Genomic DNA, 24190 nt, shown 5'->3' with positions numbered 1-24190 from the left:
GCCTCTAGGCAACGCTTCTTAATAACCAACAAATCTTAGAACTTCGTAACCATATGTGAAACTGAAGGGCTTATAGCCTATGAGCTGAGCTTCCACGTCGTTTGTGCTTGTCCAGTCACCATAGGTTACCAAAGACGGAAGTTTCTAGTCTGTCGGGTCAGATTCCTCTTGGGTGGAAAAATCTTTTAAGAGAACTTAAATCATGAAGGATGAAGTCGACTCCTCACAGCAAATTCTAGTGAAAGTCGTTCCATTTACGCAACTGCGTAGTGATGTTACGATTCATTACTGTTTTATGATAACTACATTTAAAACGTCATATTGTACTTTATTTAGGCGCGGGTGTAAAAACTCAATGAAATGGCAGGCTTACTAAGTTAGAAAAAAACCTTTATTGTGAAAGGAGTACTGGAGTATTTTGGAAACAGAATAAATGATATATTCATACAACAGACAGAGTTCCTAAAAGCTCATTGTACTTTTGAACATGTATATATATTATAATAATTTTTATGGGCTGAACGTCCCATGTAATTATCAGCAATAAACCTCTGGTAGACCTTAAGACCATGGCCCCTAACTAAATACGCCACTGAATGTATCAGAAGTACATTTTGACATTTATTTTAGTATCTAATTTTGTATGTAGTGTAACACTACAGAAAATTAACCACTTTCTGACGATAAAAAAAAGGTAAGTTCGTTTAATTGGCAGTCTGAGAGCCGCAAGTTTGAATTTCCATCCAACCAAACATGCTCGCTCTTTCAGCCGTGGTGGCATTATAAAGTTATAGTCAATCACATTATTAGTTGGTAGTAGAGTAGCTCAAAAGTTGGCGGTGGGTGGTGTTGACTAGCAATGTTCCTTCTAGTTTTTCACTGCTAAATTAGGGACGACTAGCGCGAAAAGCTCTCTTGTAGTTTTGCACGAAATTCAAAACAAACCAAATCAAACCAGGCGCAAAATAATAATAAATTTAGATCAGAAATACGTCTTCAGATTGAATATTTAGAATTTCCAAAACAAGTATGTCCTTTATATTTAAGAACATTGAAAAACGAAGTAATATGGAGCATGTTGGATCACCAATGTAATTCAGAAAGGATGTTTGTCTGTTTTTTTAATTTCGCGCAAAGTTATACGAGGGCTATCTGCGCTAACCGTCCGTAATTTAGTAGTGTAAGACTAGAGGGAAAGCAACTAGTTATGACCACCCACCGCCAACTCTTGAGTTACTCTTTCACCAACGAATAGTAGGATTAAACGTCACATTACAACGCTCTCACGGCTTAAAGGGCAGGCATGCTTGGCATGCCGAGCCCTAATTCAAAAAGAGACATTCAACAATTTGTACTCAAAACCACGGTGAAAAAAGTACAGGTGAGAATTCATAAGCACAAAGATCAGTAAGAAGAGGCGTCCATGTGACCTAGGCAACATTATGCAACATAACTAATTAGAATCTCTGTCTGGAGAAACGACCCAAGTCACGTGCACACAGTGTTTTAACGAAATCTGTTAAGCTCTCGCATACTTCAAATTTGCTTAGAATATCATGGATATTTATACCACTCCATACGTTACAAAAATATATGAAATTTCAGGCATATCATTGCACAAGACTATTTACTACACAGAAGTAATCAACTTTTTCATATTCTTTTAGGCTTAGGGTTTCACTGGACTCGAGAGAATCGTATCAAATATTTCAACCTTTCTTATACATGGCATTGCTAGAAAGACAATATAGGCCCGGCATGGCCAAGCGTGTTAAGGCGTGCGATTCGTAATCCGAGGGTCGCGGGTTCGCATCCCCGTCGCGCCAAACATGCTCGCCCTTTCAGTCGTGGGGGCGTTATAATGTGACGGTCAATCCCACTATTGGTTGGTAAAAGAGTAGCCCAAGAGTTGGCGGTGGGTGGTGATGACTAACTGCCTTTCCTCTAGTCTTACACTGCTAAATTAGAGACGGCTAGTGCAGATAGCCCTCGAGTAGCTTTGTGCGAAATTCAAAAAACAAACAAAAACACTAAAGACAATAACATGTTTTTCAGATAATGATAAGCGTTCACGTGGTTCAGCCAGTGAAGTCACATATTATATTTAAAAGACGTTTTCGTTCTCCAAAAGGTCTTTGATTCACCAATTTTTGATAAACAGAGTGGCACATTTGTGTACAATAAGCATGTATTCATGCTGTTCATTCTAGTGACGTACCTCATGAAAACAGACAATCATATTTTATCATTTATTTGGCGATTGTTAGATCTCTTGTGTAGAACACATAAAAGACGTTATCTCTATGAGAAAATGAGAAGAGAAAACGAAACTGGAAAGTGTCGTGGCACAAATCGCGTCGATCATAACCACCTGAGCCATTGATGATAGCAAAGATGAACGGGATTTTGGCTAAGTGTTACAATGTTTTTCCGAAGTTCATTCATCCTTTCTACTGCAGTATATTCTACATATAATCACATGTATGATTCTCTCTGCGCGCCACAAGATTCTTTCTGAGATATAACACGCTGTTTTTATGCTCCACGTGGTAGCGTTAAACAGGGCAATGACGCTGGTATAACATTCCGAATATATTCAAAAGTTGTGATTTCAACGCACAAAACATACAGTAAATCCTAGCTTAGTTACATGAAGCCATTTTAAAGCTAGCTTTGCTTGGTGTATGTACAGAAACTCTATGGGTTTTAAAATTCACGAGAACGCTTTTTTTTTCACGCCTCTCACGATGCTTTTCAGGAAAGGAATATCAAACTGTCTGATTTTCTTGCTCTGCGTTTTTATGAAAGCTGTCTAAACTTTTTATTGGACACTGTAGCCACACATACTGTCGTAGAGGAATATGTCAGTTTGGAGATAAACCTGGCTATAGAAAGTAGGGTTTATATCCTTTTATAATGCTTTCCTACTTAGTGGGAGTTTCTTGTCACTATATATTTTTTCCATAAAAGTCGTACATATATTAACCTAATACAGAGAACTGACAATTTTATGCAAGCTTACGAAGTGTATATAAAAGAGGATCGACTCTTTGGGATTTTATTCCTAATATGAATGCACACACACACATGTATATGTTGTTTTTTTATAAAATAGTGTACTCGTTCATATTTTCATTTACTCTATTTGAGCATCGAAATAAGACAAAACGCTCATGTTAAAATTTTATTTTATGTTTTATATACAAGTTCATCAACACTCATATACAGAAAAAACGTCATAAAGAATAAAAAAATGCATCTCAAAAACATTGTAATCCCTTGTAATTTTACCTCGTTATTTCTCGCTTGAATTGTTAATATACCATATATAATATAATATAATTATCTCATAAATACACCAGATTAAGACAAGTAACAAATCACTGGTTCTGAATCCTTATACCATTCTAAGGCCCCTCGCTAGTACAGCGGTAAGTCTACGGATTTACAACGCTAAAATCAAGGGTTCTATTCCTCTCAATGGATAGCCCGATGTGGCTTTGCTATAAGAAAACACACACGCACCATTATGAGCTCTTCCAAAAAAAAACTTGACATGATAAAAAAAACATCCAATAATTGCTGTTTAAATGATATAATGAGTAGAGTAGAGTAAAAAGATGTTAAAATATACATAAACTATATATGCCTTATGAGCTGCTGGTTAAAGTTTCGATCCACTTACGTACGCTCGATAAAAATATACATTTTGTCTCGTTCGGTTCTATGGTCCTTCCACAGTGCCGAGACCTTAAATAGATAAGTGTTAAAACGTATGGATTTATCACATGGTGTGAAAACTTAAACAAATAAAACTTGAATTCTTTTATTAAACAGCTCGTTCAGTAGGTTTCAAGAATATTGAGAAAAAATGTTAATTTGTCGTTTTCAGTGTGTTTAGTTTTTAATAATTAAAATAGCTTTTCTGGGGTCTTTCTTTACAAATACTCCTTATTTAAATTCTTGTTTTGCAGAATGTCTACACACCTTATATTTCTGATTTTTCTTTTCAAAACATTATAATTTTTCATTATTATTCTCTTCAATAGCCATACTGTTATAAAGATACAAATCGGTAGAGCTTTAAAGAAAGCTTTATGATCAAGCTGCTAAGTTTAACAACAATTTATTCGTCAACAAAGTTGTTGTTTTTTTCTATTTCATTTTGTATCATTTGACAGGAGGGAGGCCTGGCATGGCCAAGCGTGTTCAGGCGTTCGACTCGTAATCCGAGGGTCGCGGGTTCGAATCCCGGTCGCACCAAACATGCTCGCCCGTTCAGCCGTGGAGGCGTTATAATGTGACGGTCAATCCCACTATTCGTTGGTAGAAGAGTAGCCCAAGAGTTGGCGGTGGGTGGTAATGACTAGCTGCCTTCCCTCTAGTCTTACACTGCTAAATTAGGGACGGCATGCGCAGATAGCCCTCGAGTAGCTTTGCGCGAAATTAAAAAAAAAAGAAAAAAGTTGACTGGAGGCAGTTCTAGGTATATTACTGTGTTTATCATATCACTGATGTTTTAAACAACTCCCAGGGGCCTTTGTTAATGTAGTACATGGTTATTCATACTATGAGCTTTTAGACGAACTTAAAATAATATTATATAAATGATTCATATTAACCGATATTTGCTGTGTAGATACATATAACGTGTAAACCTGTTTGCTACAACAGATCCAACTTTATAAACGTTACTAAAATTATTCGTACAACCGGTTATTTTGCAGACTAGTAAAATGTGTGTGTAATCTTTGAAACTAGAGTTAATTATGTATTAACCTGTTCTTCAAAAAAATTAAAATAAATTTTAATTAATACATCAAATTGCTTTTAACAAAAACAAAATGTTGAACGAAATGTTAAAGTTCCATAGACTTAAAAAAATGTATAAACCTTAAACTGCATAACCATTTTAGGATAAAAAACAAAGCCATGCTTACAAGTGTTGTCCTGATTGTGATTGGTTTTCAAAATTTATCAACGTTTTAAATACAGATATAGATAAACTGAAAATACTGGAATTCAAATGGGTATTTTCTATTTAACTGTAGGTGTTTTCTTATAGCAAAGCCACATCAGGCTATCTGCTGAGTCCATCAAGGGGAATCGAAGCCCTGAATTTTTTTATTTAGTGTTAAATGGTGTTTGTTTGTTTTTTAACCAAAGGTCACAAAACGTTTATTAAAGTTTTCAACGTAACATCTTTACAGCTCTGTATTTGCTGTTTCAGTGTGTGAAGGCTGAAATAACGTGTTGTTTTCAAATATAAATTCCATTTCAGTGTCACCTACAGTGTGTAAAGCGTAGTTAAAATGATTTTGGTTCGTTTTTATCCAGAAATGATATGATCATACTCCACTATATATGCTGGAATTATTTTTACGTTTAACATAAATATAAATGGCCACCTTTGTTTTTGTCAAGAAACAACTATATTGATCTTAAAATATTCGCCGTGAGTTATAAATTTTTTGAATGTACATAAACGTATATTTGTTCATAAGAAACACGACGTTCTTCATTTATCGCTAAACGATTTAGAAAGTCAACCTGTCTGTTAGAATACGGTATATATTTTATATAATGTTCTGAGAATTTCGACGACCTGTTTGTGAGACCTGGCTTTTTCAATGATAATCTGAGGTCTTCTTGTCCTGCAACGGTCAGTTGCAAACTTTCTTTCTTAACCTGAAAATGACCTAAGAAGGTCAAAACGTTATTGTTCTGTACTTTAGTACCCATACAAGCCGCGTTAAGACTACATTTTTAACTTCTATAATAGTTCAAACACCCTTTGGTGAGCCATCCAGTGGCTCAGACTTACAACGCTATAATCTGGGTTTCCATACCCGTGGTGAGCAGAGCACATATAGCTCATTGTGTAACTTCAAAACAAGAACTCTTTTATGAAACAAGTATAACTTGACTCTTTTTCAGTTCATTTTCACAAAATTTTTAAAACTGTTTTCATTTCAGTTTGAACACTGTTTAAAAAAGTCTCAGCTAATCTAAGGCATTCATTTAACAAAACCACAGTTCCTTATTCTATGTCAAAGACAACATACCACTTTTGGAGTCTATACAGAATGGCTGGAACTTTTAAAAATAATTCACAGTTGCAATTACTTATTTAATTTTCAGCTAGGGAACACTATTAAAGCATTTTATTGAGAAAACATGGAGGAAGAGAGAGATCAAACTAATTTAACAGAACAGAATTGAAACAGACGCGTCTTTAGTTTCTTTGTAAACCATTTGCAGAGTTGCTAGCAAGACATGATACGGTTAAATCTTTGGCATTTTTTTCTAGACTTTTGTTTTCTTATTGATATTTCGGATTTAGTTCTCGTTGTTTTGCTTCGCTAGATAATATTTCTTTTGTTAACAGATGAAGTAATCTTACGAAACATTACAAAGGATATCGATCAATGTGCGTTCACTGGCTGCTTCTCCTGACAGAAGGAGAAATTCAACTCTGATTTATATGCTTGTTGTTATTGTTGTTTATCATGGCCCGGAAGAAGGGCGCTCGAAACGCAATCTTCCAATCACCCTTGTCGAATCTGTTTGTTGTTATAGCCGTATAGGGCGTTATAATATGACAGTCAATCGCACGATTCGTTGGTGAGGGTGTAACTCAAAAGTTGGCGATGAGTGTTATTGAAAAGTTAATCTTCCCCTGTAGTCTCTCACTGATAAATCAGTCACGCCCACCTGGAGAACATATGGACACTACCAGGTAAATCTGCCCGAGAATCGCCGATGATGCATTAACATTTAGGGTGACCCAACGCTCGCCACCAGCCTCAGATCTCGAAATAAAGAAAAATAATCCGTTTTTAATTGTAACAATTTAATGGTAAAATCGTTGCGATTGTATTAACACATTAACCTTTAACAAGATGTACACTTGTTCTTGCGGTAATTTATTTCAAAACAATGAATTGTAACCGTATAAGGAAAAAAGGTAAATAACTTCAATGGGAAGTTGTTGTTTGCAGACGAAAAAACTTTATCCGCAGTAGATAACTTGTCACTCAAGAGGGGATAATTGAAAGGGAAATCTATTAATAGTTAGATCAGGTTGACAGGACACTCGACTTGTAATCTGAGGGTCGCGGATTCGAATCCCCATCACATCAAACATGCTCGCCCTTTCAGCTGTGGGGGCGTTATAATGTTACAGTCAATCCTACTATTCATTTGTAAAAGAGTAACCCAAGAATTGGCGGTAGGTGATAATAGCTAGCTGCCTTTCCTCTAGTCTTACACTGCTAAGTTAGAGACGGGTAGCGCAGATAGCCCTCGTGTAGTTTTGCACGAAATTCACAAACAAAAAATTAATTTAGAATTTATTAATAAATTAATAATTTATTTTTTATTGAACTGTTTCCAACGTTAGAGAACCTATTGGTCCAGCATGACTGGATGGTAGGGACGCTGGACTTGTAATATGCGGGTCACGGGTTCGAAACTCCGTCGCACCACACATGCTCGCCATTTCAGCTGTGGGGGCGTTATAAGTGACGACCAATCCCACAATTCGTAGGTAGAAGAGTGGCCCAAGAATTAGCAGTGGGTGGTAATGACTAGCTCCCTTCCCACTAGTCTTTCACTGTTAAATGAGGGACGGCTAACGCATGTCGCCCTTGTGTAGCTTTGCGCGAAATTAATAAACAAACATAGTGCACCTATTTAAATGGGGGAAAAGAGATTCACCAAATAATATACGAATATATTCACTTAACGCTTAAAGTGCTCACAGTTGTTCAGCAATCCTCACAGATTATCACACTGAAATTCAGGTTTTGACACCCACAGCAAAGCACAGGTCGCCAATTATATAGCTTTGTGCTTAATGAAAAACACCCTAAATACTAGTCCTAAACATCCAAAAATTATTAATGGTGAAGTTAGTAAGTTAATTTCAGAAGTTATTAATTAACTAGTTCTAACGCGTTTTTTGTTGATTTTGTTTTTGTGGTGGTGGTAGGGGATATTCGTAAACTACTCTTGGATAATAACAGTTTCAAACTTAGCTTGTTCGTTTCCTGTAAACAGACTCTGTAAAGTTTAAACAAGGTTTTATATAACTTTGATAATTAAATGGTAAAGGGAGGTAAATGTTACGTTGGGGTGGGGTGGGGTAACAACTGGAAATATGCTTTCTTTTCGAATCTCATGGGACTTTCTTTAAACTATGCAGAACTGGGTCCTCTGGTGGTATACGTCTAAGTCCTGCTTACTTATGAACAGTTTTAAAATGATGGTTTAGTCAAGCAAATAAGTATTAATATCTGTGTGCATGTGATGTGAAGAGAAGGTGGATTTAAACTGGTTCTCAGTTACATTGATAAACGACATTTTATAGAATATATAGATCCTTGTTGACAACTGATATGTAATGAAACAACTTGGGTTTATTTGAGTTTCGCGCAAAGCTACACGAGGGCTATCTGCGCTAGCCGTCCCTCATTTAACAGTGAAGACTACAGGGAAAGCAGCTAGTCATCACCACCCACCGCTAACTTTTGGGATATTCTTTTACCAATGAATGGTGGGATTGACCGTTACATTACAACGCTCCCACGGCTGGTGGGACGGAGATTCAAAATATATTCATCTGATATCTAAAAGTTTTGAGACGACTTGATATAGTTTCTCGCTTGAACTAACCGAAAAGAAAGACATTAATAATGGAAGTAAAATCGTAAAATTAATTTTCTATAAAAAGACATTAACCATTTTAATAGGGTGGAGTTCTAGACTTTATCTCTCAATGACAAATATTTACCCACATATCAAGTTTTTCCTGCAAAATCTTATAACCAAAAACTGAGGGACATTGAAAACCAGCACATGTTCAAGAACTCACTTCTTAGCTTTTATGAGTGGCAAAACCTTTATATGATCTGAATGTAAACTTTCCAATTGTTTCAATAAAAATGGAAGTTGGCATTACGTATTCCTTTGGATTTAGTAAAAAATCTCATTAATGAAAGGTATTATATGCATAATAAGTGCACAGTAAAAATATAATATTGTCATTTGTACTTAATTAAATACACAGAATTAATTTTTAATGTCTAATAATTTTTCATATTAAAAGCTATAAAAGGACGACATTAAAACCATGTCCTTTTTAAAGGATAAAGATCTTTAATTAGTTTCACATTAAGACACGAAACTTGTTAGTAAGTTGAACAGAGTGGTTAACTGTATGTAGAAACGTAAATTATATATGTTGAATACCACACATCTATAATAATTAACAACTGAAATATAGAATATTTAAAGCACAGTCTCAATTTCCTTCTGTGCTAAAATAATATTAATTGAAATTGTTTATTTACTTCACGAATTTTGAATACGCTGCAGGAAGTCCAGTTTGTTTGATTTTGAATTTCGCACAAAGCTATTCGAGGGCTATCTGTGCTAGCCGTCCCTAATTTAGCAGTGTAAGACTAGAGGGAAGGTAGCTAGTCATCACCACTCACCGCCAACTCTTAGGCTACTCTTTTACCAACGAATGGTAGGATTGACCTTCACATTATAACGCCCCCACGGCTGAAAGGGCGAGCATGTTTGGTGTGACGGGGATTCAAATCCACGACCCTCGGAGTCAAGTGCCTTAACCACCTGCCCATGTCGGGCCCAGTTGAAAGTGTCAATTCCTTCGTTAGCCAATCAAATTTAGGATCATTCATGAAATGGATTTGTAACGTATTCATAAAATAAGTATTGGGAAAAATCAGTTAGATTAACAACTTTTAATGTATAGAAAAATCAGTGCGTTTCGGTAACACTATGTTCCAACAATTAATTTTATGTCATGTCGCTTATCAAAAAAAAGTATACATAATATTGCTGTTAGCTTATGTACTGAAAAATATTTGTTGATTTCTTAATTTAGAATCTCCATGATTAAAGAGTTTGCTTTTTATTAAGAATATTTGTGGTATATTAGAAAATAATTCAAAAACGATTTAAATTTACAATTTAATTTATATTTTTTACTTTCATGATAATTTTAATGGACACTATATCTTTACTTTAGACTTATTATACAAACACTAACAACACTTATAAGGTTTCACACCACCCTTGCAAAGTCGTCACTAAAAACGTAATGGGCAGACAGTAATTGAACTATTCTATCTGGATAAATGCATTTTGGTTTTATAACTCCTGTTTCAAGGAATCAAGCGTGACGTGACGTGGTACTCACTGGCTTTTATATAGATTAGATAAACTAAGGAGTGCATAAAACTTATAACGAACGAACTACATTTATGCACTGACTTCAAATCTCTTCTTGATGGTAAGAATATTTTGCGTTTTCATTTTACAGCAAAGAAGAAAACGTATTTAATAAATGGTAATAATAATTTACATTTCTACATACAGTTAACCACTTTGTACAACTTACTAACAAGTTTCGTGTCTTAATGTGAAACTAATTAATGATCATTATCCTTTGAAAAGGGCATGAATTTAATGCAGTCTCTTTATAGCTTTTAATATGAAAAATTATTAGACATTAAAAATTAATTCTGTGTATTTAATTAAGTACAAATGACAATATTATATTTTTTACTGTGCACTTTTTGTGCATATAATACCTTTCATTAATGAGATTTTTTACTAAATCCGAAGGAATACCTAATGCAAACTTCCATTTTTATTCAGGCAATTGGAAAGTTTAAATTTAGATCATATAAAGGTTTTGCTACTCATAAAAGCTAAGAAGTGATTTCTTAAATTCGTGCTGGTTTTCAGTGTTCCTCAATATTTCTTCATAAGATTTGTAGGAAAAACTTGATATATGGGTAAATATTTGTCATTGAGAGATAAAGTCTAGAACTCTACCCTATTAAAATGGTTAATGTCACTTTATTGAAATTGAATTTTATGATTTTATTTCCATTATTAATGTCTTTCTTTTCGGTTAGTTCAAGCGAGAAACTATATATGTTTTCCCTACTCGTATAACAATCCATGTGTCAAAACTGCCTTGGTTTGTTTTGTGTGACAATTTTCTGTCAGATGTGACTCGTTTTCGTCTGAGTGTGTTTCTATGTAAAACCTGTCCATTTATGTGTTAGCAAACTTTGACTTGGTTACTATAAAAGTACATCAGCACGTAAGCAACGAAAAGAATATTCAAGTTTTATTTTTTGATTTCCGGCTTGCAAAAAAAAATATTTTTTTTTTACAAACTGCATTAGCTATATAGAAATAGTTGTACTCTCTAAACTAACCGAAACAGCTGGTGATAAAATTTAAAATATTAAAATATGTATACAATAATGATTGCCTTTCCCGGTTTAAGTTACTTAACTTTAAGAAATATATAAGTATTATATACGTTATTTATTTACCCACATTTCATACTATTGAATATTTTCATTTTGCTGTATAACTAAAAATATAATAAAAAAGCATATAATTCATACTTTAATACACTATGTAACGAAACATTCGTACACTTACTTAACTTCCTTAAATGTTCCATTGTGTTTAGTAGGGGATCTATTTGTGAATTTATGTTTGTTAGATTTCAAGCGCGGGTTCAAATCCCCGTCACATAAAACATGCTTACCATTTCAGTCCTGTGGACGTTATAATGTGACGGTCAATTCAATTATTCGTTGGTAAAAGAGTAGCCCAAGAGTTGGTGGTGGGTGGTGGTGATGACTAGCTGCCTTTCCTCTAGTCTTACACTGCTAAATTAGGGATGGCTAGGGCAGATAGCTCTTGTATAGCTTTGCGCAAAATTCAAAAGAAACCACACCGATTTCTAGTTACGTTTTAATTGCGTTTGTATAAGATGCACTGACATCGTGTGAAAATAAAAGTATGAAATAATACGTAAGTAGAAAAATCGACACTATTTTTGTCTATGAAGAATGCATGATTCATGAATGTCCTAGTAATGAGTGAAGTTAATCAGAGCGAATAAAATTTGAAGCCATTATGAATTCAAAGACAAATGTATTTTTACTTTCGCGTATATGATTTAGTGTTATTTTTTTCGGTTCCAGTAGTTAAGTCTGAATACGATTACTAGCTACCTCCACCCCACACCTTGTGGTATGTGGAATGAAAATTAATGCACGAGTGGGGTACTTTGGGGTTGGTTATATTTTTACTCCATTTTTGTAATTATGTATTATATATTGTATTATAATGTATTATTATGTAATTATGTATCATTAACATCAACGCTCTAATTATATATTTACAAATGATGTAATATTTCAGTACAAATCAGCTGTATGGAAGAACACACAACTTCCAACAACAACAAATTAATATAATACAACACTTACTATCTATAGACTGTTTTACGTGTGATTATTAGCTCTGAAAAGGCTTAAGTAAAATTCGTAAGTATATTTAACGTTTGCACGAAAAACGATTACTCAATAGCCATTCTATTCGTTTTTCGTTATACTGCGTTAAGAAAAGAGTTAATTTACTTAAGTGTGTTACTTTACTTTGAAGCAATGTATATTTTTAAATATGGAGTAGGTTAAAGGAAGTATAAATTTTTGGTTTTAAATACGTTATCAGTTACCTGTTTACAACGTTAAGCTTATTAGAGTAATGGGTATATATTCCTACGGCTCCAGACTACATGTTGCTCAACAAACACTACTTTAGACTTACTTTGTTTTCCTGTCCTACTGATTATTAGATGAAAAAGAATGGAGAAAATTTGTCATTAGACTTTCGTAAAATGCAACAATAATAAAAAAACTTATTTAAATCGTGGTAAACAAAGATTAGATTTACTGTCAGAGGAAGACTTTTAGGCTTGCGTCACCTAAGTCGTCAGGATCTGACATCTCGAACGTCTCAATTTGATACCGGGACCGTCTCGTTTATTAAAAGAACTGTCGTTACAATATTTGTACAGACTGATATATCCAGGGAAATCAGTAACTAAACAAGGTATCAGATTAGTACCTATTAGTGTTTGTATAAAATCTGTTAACTAACCTTAAAAGTAGTGTGAAATAAATACAATTTACATTTTCAATAATAATATAAAAAAGCGAGAAAACTGTACAGTACTATTTTTAGACTAAAAATAAATAAAAGTATAATCTTTAAAGTTGTATTTTATTAAACTTCAAAGAATATATTTAAAGCAACTCAGACATTTATTGTTAATCCAGAACTGTTTTGAAGTATCTGTACTCTTGACGGTTTAGAATACTAAACCTCGAGTTTTGTTTTGTGGAAACGGTCTTGCTTATAATTACGTTTAAAACAGGAACAAAGTAAATGATAATATTTTAAACTAAACAAAAAATTAAGTTTCCATTGGTAATAACTTATGGATTAAAATTTACAATAGCAGTTACTTAAGGATTAAAGTTTCCATTCGTGATAACTTATGGATTAAAATTTATATTGGCAATTACTTAAGGATTAAAGTTTCCATGTCACATAACAACGAAACTATATATATATAATTTTCAAATTCAGAAACGTGGAAAACTATCTTAACTGTAAAAGTCACATGAGCTTTCATGGGCAGCAGTTATTTTAACTATCGAATACCTCCTAAAATTGGCTCAGGATTTTATAATTCTTCAGAAAAACACAGATAACTGAAATTCAAATGAATAATTTTACTACCTGATGTAAGTGTGATGAGTTGTGTAAGCCTAGATAGCTTGAGTTTACTAATAAAAGCTTTATCACTTGGAGCGTTCAACATTTATGAATTATAATTATATGTTCTTTGAAAAATGTATGTTCTAATAGTTTAACTGGTAAGTTTAAATATTAGAAATTTAATAGATAATATAAAATAATATTAATATAAAAATCATAATTAACTGCAGTGGGTAACACTGTAACAATGTTCCTTTTTTATCACATTTTGATTGTTTCATTTTTGTTTTTTCCAATACTAAAATAGTTGAAATACTAAATCAAAATCTTTCTTAGATTTCCTGGCATTTAGTATTTTTTGCAAAACTAATATTGTAATAGGATGACAATGAATATATTTAAATAACAAATTACTTTGGATAAAAGAAAATAATTCTGATGAATATAATCCTTTATCGTCCTCCTCTAGTAAGAATAATCAACTTTAGTTCATTTATATCCTTGAAAAACATTTTTTTTGTTTTAAGTACGAAGCTACACAAGAGGCTGTCTGTGCTCTGCTTATTGCGGGTTCGAAACCAAGTTTTTAGCGTAAAACATCTTTAGACATACCATTGAGCGTCTGTTGTGAGGAAGGGAGCTAAAAAAACAGAAGCATTAATATTGTTGCTGTTTTTCAATCATGTTCAGACGATACTGATTTTTTTCACGTGCAAGTATAAGTAATTAACCTGGCACATTAAAATTCATGAAAGCGAGCACGAGTTTTCAGCGAAGCTCCTCAGTAGAAGCATAATGATGATGATAAATGGCGTTTCGATATGTCATCATGACACTTTATAACGCGTAAATCAAACAACTACAAGGAAAGATGCATATTAATAAAATCACTACAGCTAGTCACCGAAACCCACCGCCAACGTTTGGGCTGATTCTTTTACTAGTGAATCGTGGGATTAAGCATCACATTAGAACTCCCCACCGTTGAAAGGGCGAGCATGTTTAGTGGGACGGGAATCGAACCCACGACTCTTGTGTTGCGGATTAGAAGACACGCAGACGCAATACCTGTTAAATGTGTTGATAATATTCGATATAGACGATAACAAATTAGTAAAATTTTCGGTATTGTAAACATATATACTCATTTTTGTTATTTTACTGTTTTTATATGTACGTGAAGAAGGGAGTAAACTTCTGTATTAGAATCTTACTGAACCGCACTTAATCTGCATTAGCTGTTGGGAAATTAAATATTTTCTTGTGTGTAAAGCGTTAGATTTACGAGCCAGTAATTCAAATGTGTTCTTCCGCTTCCTGTCGCAGTTTGCCAGAAGACATTTATAAAAGTTCATTCTTTGTTACGGCCCGGCAAGGCCAGGTGGTTGGAACGCTCGATTCGTAATTTGAGGGTCGCGATTTCGAATGTCAGTCGCACCAAACATGCTCGCCCTTGTTAGCTGTGAGGGCGTTGTAATGTGTCGATGATATGAGTGTCTGGAATAGCAATACTACAAACGTTTGATTGGACTACGGTAGAGTTTCTTTATGTACCATTGTCTGATAAATATTTAGTTTTCTTTTAGAATTTGTAATGTTTGTTTGCTGGATAAGGTGAGACATTTTGGCAAAAGCGTCAAGGTAAAAAAACGACCTTTAATATTCAGCTCATAATATAAAAACTTTTATTCCAACTAATATTTTGTCGTTAAGGCTTCATCAGTGCTAATAGTACAAAAACTGTACAACTTGATTGTTTGATCAAACCTATGACACCAAACATGCTTGCCACTATTCCCACTATTCGTTGGTAAATAAGTAGTCCAAGAGTTGGCGGTGGGTGGTGATGACTAGCTGCCTCCCCTCTACTCTTACTCTGCTAAATTAGGGACGGCTAGCGTAGATAGTCCTCGTGAAGCTTTGCGTGCAATTTAAAACAAACATTATTTGTTATTACAAGCTGTGTCATTTCTGTTGTAATCATGGTGTGGCATTAACCCAAAAAATGTTTATTTCATTCTTTTTAAGTTTGTTTTTATAGCTAAAGTACAGTGAGGGTAATAAATCAGCAGAGAAGGCTTCCCAGTGGCTCAGCGGTATGTCTGCGGACTTACACCGCTAAAATCCGGGTTTCGATACCCATGGTGGGCAGAGCATGGATAGCCCATTGTTTAGCTTTGTGCTTAATTCATAAAAAATCAGCAGAAAAACATTTAAATATACTTTTATTATGTATTAGAAATATACAGCTTTGTTGTAATATTAGCTTTTAGAGTTAAAGTTTAAGAAAACGTACGCTGTATATATATAGAGAGATAGATGACAACATTGTATAAGTAATCAATATTTGTGTTTTAGAATCGTATCCACGTGCAGAAGTTTGTACGTGTTTTGGTTATACATATAAGGATCTTCACTGTCAATTTATTCTTAAAGATAGTCCCTTCGCTTTTGTATATATATGATACGTTTTTGTATTATATTAGGGTTCTCAGGACTAACAACATCAGTCACCTTCCAGATTTTGCATTTCGACATCTTCTGAGTTTAAAAAACCTGTAAGTATAATAAAGCTTCGACTATACGAGAATCAGTTTTGCCAGTAAAATTCTCAATAATGATCAACTGTGGTGTACGTGTGCTTTTTTTTTATGGATGGTATGTTAAAACATAATATATATATATATATACCTCAAATGCATCCTTGGTGTGTGAAAAAACAACAACAAAATCTTAATTGAATATTTTAGGTGCAGGAATTTCAGTAATAAAAAAGGTTAAACTCATAAATCATTCTCTTTTATTAGTACATATATGTATATATGAGTGATGTTTATTGAATAATATTCCAGTCTTTCATTTATGTCTTTATAATGATTACAAACATTGGGAAAGTATATACAAGTTGAATACTTTGTTCACTTTAATAAGATCGTTATAATCTCAAGAGCAGCTTTAATATTGAGAAAACATTTTTAGTGACTACTGAAATTAAAAGAAAATTATTTTGATCTCGTGTCTCTTTACTTTGTTTTATTTCTTACAGCCTCAAATGATTTTCATCTCGCGTCTCCTTATTTTGTTATATTTCTCAAAGGCTCAAATCATGTTGAACTCTCTGCTCTTTATTTTTTTATATTTGTCACAGGTTCAAAGGAATTGATCTCGTGTCTCTTTACTTTGTTATATTCCTTTGAAGCTCAAATTATTTTGATCTCTCGTCTCTTTACTTTGTTATACTTAGAAGCTCAAATTATTTTGATCTCTTCTCTTTACTTTGATATGCTCAAATTATTTTGGTCTCTCGTCTCTTTACTTTGTTATATTCCTTATATGCTCAAATTATTTTGATCTCTCGTCTCTTTACTTTGTTATATTTCTCAAAGGCTCAAATCATGTTGAACTCTCTGCTCAAATTATATTTGTCACAGGCTCAAAGGAATTGATCTCGTGTCTCTTTACTTTGTTATATTCCTTAGAAGCTCAAATTATTTTGATCTCTCGTCTCTTTACTTTGTTATATTCCTTAGAAGCTCAAATTATTTTGATCTCTCGTCTCTTTACTTTGTTATATTCCTTAGAAGCTCAAATGATTTTGATGTTGCGTCTCTTTCCTTTGTTATATTCCTTATATGCTCAAATTATTTTGGTCTCTCGTCTCTTTACTCAAATGATTTTGAAATTCCTTTCGGCCTCAAATAATGTTGAACTCTCAACTCTTTGTTTTCTTATATTTCTTACAGCCTAAAGGAAATTATCTCGCGTCTCTTTACTTTGTTATATTTTGTACAGGCTTAAATGACTTTGATCTCGCTTCTCTTTACTTTGTTAAATTTCTTACAGGTTCAAATGATTTTGATGTCGCGTCTCTTTACTTTGTTATATTTCTTACAGCCTCAAATGATTTTGATCTCGCATCTCTTTACTTCGGTATATTTCTTACAGCCTCAAATGATTTTGATCTCGCGTCTCTTTACTTTGTTATATTTCTTACAGGCTTAAATGATTTTGAATTCGCATCTCTTTACTTTGTTATATTTCTTACAGCCTCAAATGATTTTGATCTCGCGTCTCTTTACTTTGTTAAATTTGATACAGGCTCAAATGATTTTGAATTCGCATCTCATTACTTTGTTATATTTCTTACAGGCTCAGATGATTTTGATTTCGCATCTCTTTACTTTGTTATATTTCTTACAGGCTCAGATGGTTTTGATCTCGCATCTCTTTACTTTGGTATATTTCTTACAGGCTGAAATGAGTCTGATCTCACATCTCTTAACTCTCTTATATATTTTTGGAGACTCAAATGAATATTACAGTAAAATTTGAATTTATATATACATAACCCCACACTGTGGTTGATTTATTTTTACTAATGTTGAACATAAAGCTACACGATGTAATTTTGGTGTTCTGCCTTCCATTGATATCGAAACACGATGTTTAACGTTGTAAAACCAAAGAGATAAACTTTAACAAAATTCGTATTTCCTTTGTCAACTGATCAAATTCAAGAACCGGTAATCTGAAATGTATAAAAGACAATTATTTAGAAGCTTAAATTCCAATAACAAGTGAAGATGTGAAGTTTAATGATTTTAAAATAATACTTAGCGTTATTACGTCGTATTTTATTAACACAAAACGGCCAATGTTATATCACTAGAGTGAAAAACGCTATTGTTTCTTATCACTATAGTGACATGTAGTGAGAAACACTAATGTTGCAAACAACATTACTCAGTTTTCTGAAAGTTCAAAAGCACACATAGCCGAAAATTTTAATTATAATTTAAAACTTAATTGAATTTAGATATGTATTAAATTTATGATACATGCTAACAAGATTGATACACAGAATTTTCTTTCTTAACACAAATATATTTTAATGTAGAAATAATAATACAGTTTATAATAACGGTTATTACAAGTAGTTACTTACAACGCTAAAATCAGGGCTTCGATTCCCCTCGATGGACTCAGCAGATAGCCTGATGTGGCTTTGCAATATGAAAATACACACACAAAAATAGTTATTAAAATATTGCTTTACATACAAAAATTGTATGAATTCACAAACAACATTCATTCTTCTATCTGATCTGGAGCTGAATATTTCATCAACTGTCCAGGCCCACGAAGCACAAATTACTTTTATGTTGATACAGAGACACATGTTACTTGACGGGCTTATAGTATACTAACGGTAGCTAACCAACAGTACATTCTATTACAATCTCTCGGCGAGCTTTTTTACCAATCACGCGAGATTTTCGAACGTTCAACAATATTCGAAGACAGGCTAGTATTTTCGTATCGGTGATTCTTGCTCTCGAGAATGTTCTACAAATTTAGACAACAGGCGGGACTTGCGCAGTACACATCCAACAATACGCCACATGCATCAAACTGAAACAAACTTAGGTATTAAAATAAATGTGTAACAGTAAATATATTATAGGTTGTACTTTAAATAAACCTATCACTAAAACTTCCCTTGTGAAAAATATTACTAGTGCAACGTTAGTACACAAAATATAACAGTTATACTCACTTTATATTTCTCTGTCTGAGAAAGATCGAAAAAAAGGGGAAACTACGTTACAAAAACCCCAAAAATTAAAAAGACAAAAAGTCCTGAAGAGATGGAAAGTAGCAGAAGACAATTTCAAGTAGAGATGGAGCACGTGCCTCCTACTTTGTTTCTTTTCTAAACATTTTCCCATTTGCTCAACTCTTCTTCCTTGCACGTGTCCCCTCCCTCGTACTTTTAATAAATTTAGGCGAACGTGAAAAAGTGTACTAATTACCTAGATAATTAAACACGGAAACATCCTGCCGTTAGGGATGAGAAAAACACATTGATTGGAGAACGTGATAAAGTGACAACCACATACAAATAATTCACAGGACTATACAATAAAAATATTTAGTGGACTAATGACAAAGCTTTTATTTTCTTTCACCTCGTTCAAATGATGTTGTGAGTACCGCATTAATTGAGACAAATGCGGCATTATATACCACTATATTCTGACGTTAGACCGGGGAAGCAGATGCATAATATACCACTATACTCTGACATTACACAAGGGAAACACATAGATAATATGTCACTATACCCTGACATTACACAAGGAAAGCATATAGATAATATACCACTATACACTGACATTAGACCGGGAAAGCACATGCACAATATATCACTATACTCTGATATTAGACAAGGGAAACACATAGATAATATACAACTATACACTGACATTATACAAAGGAAGCACACAGCTAATATACCACTATACACTGACATTATACAAAGGAAGCACATAGATAAATTCAAATGAAAAGTCGTATGTTGGGCAAGAGAAACATTTATAAATCCTACATTTTTTCATTGTTGTTTTAATAATCAGGCCTACCACATTATATGTATTCAGTATTTTATTTCTGTTGTATTCTTTTCAGAGATTTGGGCAGTAATAGCATCAGAACCCTACCTCCAAACGTATTTAGCGGACTTTTTCATCTCAAAACGCTGTAAGTATTTAAAAAATAACTAGTGTGTAATAAAATATTTTTAGAAATATGATAAACCCGACTTATTTGAATTCAAACATATTCTCTCTGTACAGAAATATTTCGTCAAAATATTTTCGAAATTGTATTGAATATCCCTATATTTATCATTAATAAACTCTGTGTAACAAATACTAGTGATAATTTTAAGTAGTTTTTTTACTATGTCCATACTACATATATGGTAATACATAAACTATGTCCTTACACTCCCAGTCCGGCATGACCAAGCGTGTTAAGACGTGCGACTCGTAATCCGAGGGTCGCGGGTTCGAGTCCCCGTCGTGCCAAACTTGCTCGCCATTTTAACCATGGGGGCGTTGGAAAGTGACGGTCAATCTCACTATTCTTGGGTAAAAGATCAGCCTAAGAGTTGGAGGTGGGTGGTGATGACTATCTGCCTTGCCTGTAATCTTACATTGCTGAATTAGAGGCGGCTAGTCCTCGTGTAGCTTTGCGCAAAATTCAAAAACAAAACAAGCCACGTTGTCACGTGGACTTGGCTCTATCTATAACTCTCTAAGCGTTTTATCTTTTGCTTATTACACTTTTATCTCCACTCAACTCTAAAGTCTGTCCTATCCCTTCTTTGAAATTCTGTTTCCATTTGTGTCTTTAATTCAATGTTTCTATCTGGCATCATTTTTCCCAAGTATCGTAGGGTTTCAAAATTTTGCTGAGATAAAACTCGCTCAACTAGTTTAAGGCAAATATAACCAAGTAACCCATCGTTAAATCATTTGATGTCATGTTGACTCTAATTGGCTCGTATCTCTAGGGTATAATTACACAATATTGTTATCGTGGTAATCTCTAAACATGTCCTAATCGGTTATCACTTTTCATTTCAAGTGAGACACAAATTCTTTATTTCTCCCTATACACACACACACATGTATATAATTTATTTATGCATTTATAAAAATCATTATATTAAATTGCACATCATGGGAAGTAATTTCACGCAAAGTGATAGACTGAAAGGGAGACAGCTAGTCGACAACGCTCGCTACCAATTCACTACCGCGAACGTGCTTGACCCGCAGACTGTTTCTGACCACCAGAACCCTGAGCTACATAAACATTGTGTAAATATACAGTTAAAAAAGAACTTTATTTGATATAGAGGACACTGTGTTTGGGGACACTGTGTTGAAAGTTCATCCCAAATCTTTCAGTAATTTATCAATTTTATTAAGGTAATTGTTTGTTTTTTGTAAAATTTAGGTTATACTTTACCACCTGTGCATTTCTACATTAATTTTTAGCGTTTCATCCATAGTATGACGTAGTAGTTAACTTACGTAACTCACAATCTGAGAGTCGGAGGTTCGAATCTCTGTCATTATTTTAGCTGTTAGGTTGTTATAAGTGCGGTCAATCCCACTATTCGTTGGTAAAAGAGTAGTCGAAGAGCTGGTGGTGGGTGGTGATGACTAGTTGCCTTCCCTCTAGTCTTACACTACTAAATTAGGGATGGCTAGCGCAGATAGCCCTCGAGTAGCTTTGGGCGAAATTCAAAAAACAAACAAACAAAACTAGAAGGAAGTCAATACCACCCACCGCTAGCTCTGTCGCACCAAACATGCTCGCCCGCGACCCTCAGATTACGAGTTGCACGCCATAACTCACCTGGCCATGTCGGGCCCTTTCCTCTAGTCTGTTACTGCTATATTAGAGACGGCTTGCGTACACAGACGTCATATACAACTTTGCGCATGTTCAAAGAAACCTGCTTCACCATCTGTGATGGTAGAACTGATTGTGCTATTTAATTCGTGTACGCGTATTGCGGTTACATTCGTTACAATTTCATTTAGCGATACCTATGTGCAATGCTGGTGTAGTTGTATATCTTCATTTGAAATACCAATGTCGACACTGGCAACTGTACCTCTACAGAGGTACCATAATGCGGTGGTACTAAATCTACATTATTCTTTTTTCCGGTTTTCTAAAGAGGCATTTTAATTATCTTTGTCATAAAAAGAACGGGTAATAAACTGGGAGTAAAACAAAAACGATATTACACGAAGCAGTTTTTTCCTTATGTTTGCATGTCTTGTTTTCGCATCTCTATTTTCTGTATTTCTCTGTTATGCAGGCCTAGTTTGGCCTGATTCTTAGGGCGTTTGTTTCGCAATGTGCTTATTACCGGTTTGAATCCCGTCAGCAAACATGTTCGTCTTTTCAGCTAGGAGAGCGCTATAATGTGAAGGTTAGTCTCACTTTTCGTTGGTAAAAGAGTAGCCCTAGAGTTGGTGGTGGGTAGTGTTGACTAGCTGCCTTCGTTCTAGTCTATCACTTCTAACTTAAAGACGACTAGCACAGATAATTCTTGTGTAACTGTGCAAAACCCAACAACATCAACAACAACATATGTTATTGAGCCTTTTTATCTGTTTCAATACGTTGCTGTTAGTTGGAGCTTTAAATTGCTAACCTTTGTAACAAGGAATTCTTTATTGGCTGTCTGAGTTTTTTCACTACATTGGTCATTTCTGTATTGTTCATATCATGCACTTCATTTGTTCGCAAATGTATTGCATTTGCACTTCTAACATGCAATTAATAAACTCTTTATTTACCTAGTTTCTCCTTTCATAAATGCTCGGATCATACAATTTTGTAGGAAGATTAATAACATGAAATGAGAACAAGTAGTTCTGGTGGCTGTTACAGAAAACCATTGTTAGTACAATACCTTTCAAAACGTGTTTAATAATATACTACGCTTTACCTAAAGAATAACTGGGTTATTTAACGTCTAAGCCTTATAACACTTACGACTACGCAGAAAGGTTCCCATAAACATCAATAATGTTTATCAGTTTCATTTGCAAAATCATCCAATTAAAATACTTTATGTAGTTTGCTTTCTCGTAATAGTACGCATTGATAGATTATCTACTTACAAAATAATTACTTATATTTTGTTTGTATTACAGGTCACTGGAAAACAACAAACTACAGAAGGTGCCAATTGAAGCCTTGCGTGAAATTCCAACTTTAGAAACTCTGTACGTAAAACTAAATTGGAGATACTGTGCACAATAAATAAATTGGAGATACTGTGCACATTGAATAAATTGGAGATACCGTGCACAATGAATAAATTGGAGATACTGTGCACAATGAGATGTAAAATATGCGGAAATATTGCTCTTAAATGAATTATCGAAAGTGTTACTTAATATAGAATTAGGCCTAAAAACGTACAAATTTTCAGCTTCTTTGGATCTTTGAAATGTATATTTGGAGAGGCTTTGTTTGTTTTTGAATTTCGCACAAAGCTACTCGAGGGCTATCTGTGCTTTGGAGAGGCCCGTTGAAGCAAAAACAAATTCTATGGAGGGCGACTATTGATTAATTTAACAGCCTGTTGTTTATCGAGATGAATATTATTAGTCTCAAACGTCAACAGATGGATGTTTTGTTATATCGAATTATCGGGGTTTCTCACCAATAACAAACACATTTAAACGCTGTATGAAATATTATTTCAGTACAAACAAAACGCACTACCTAGACTTATAATCATACGTAGAAATCAACATTTCCAATAAAACAGACATTTCTAGTTTGAGAATATAATTTCTCAATTTTTCGAATACAAATCACCAAATAAGTCTCATGCAGTTCATTAGATATCATAAACTTTTCCAACATTACATGGTTTTATTGAAATAGCTCATAAATCTATTCTTATTTTTCATGAAGAATTTACTCACTTTTAGCGACTCAGCAACAATTCTGGAGGCTTATAATGCTAAAGTTCGGGTTTTGATACATGCGATGGGCAGAGCACACATAGTCCATTGTGTAGCTTTGCGCCTAAAAAAAACCAAAACAAACACAAAGAAAGTATCATTTACCATTTTTTGAAAAATGTAATTATTTTGTGATAATTTCAATAGTCTTTAAAACTATTACATATGTAACTTAATATATTTACTTGTTATTTGAGTCGCAGCATAGTGAC

The 24190-nt window shown here is 33.9% G+C and overlaps 1 protein-coding gene across 1 annotated transcript in view; it reads left to right on the top strand.

Moving 5' to 3' along the window:
• The window catches only part of LOC143256520 (uncharacterized), an 82477-nt gene that overhangs the window by 32497 nt on the left and 25790 nt on the right, over positions 1–24190 (top strand). Inside the window, exons 2-4 of the mRNA XM_076513859.1 lie at positions 16116–16187; positions 20098–20169; positions 23157–23228. Coding sequence (XP_076369974.1) covers positions 16116–16187; positions 20098–20169; positions 23157–23228 — 216 coding nt within the window. The remainder of the gene's footprint in view (positions 1–16115; positions 16188–20097; positions 20170–23156; positions 23229–24190) is intronic.

The sequence above is a fragment of the Tachypleus tridentatus genome, chromosome 7 (assembly GCF_004210375.1).
Source record: "Tachypleus tridentatus isolate NWPU-2018 chromosome 7, ASM421037v1, whole genome shotgun sequence".
In the NCBI taxonomy this organism is placed as follows: Eukaryota; Metazoa; Arthropoda; class Merostomata; order Xiphosura; family Limulidae; genus Tachypleus; species Tachypleus tridentatus.
This window is presented reverse-complemented; position numbering and strand designations above follow the sequence as displayed.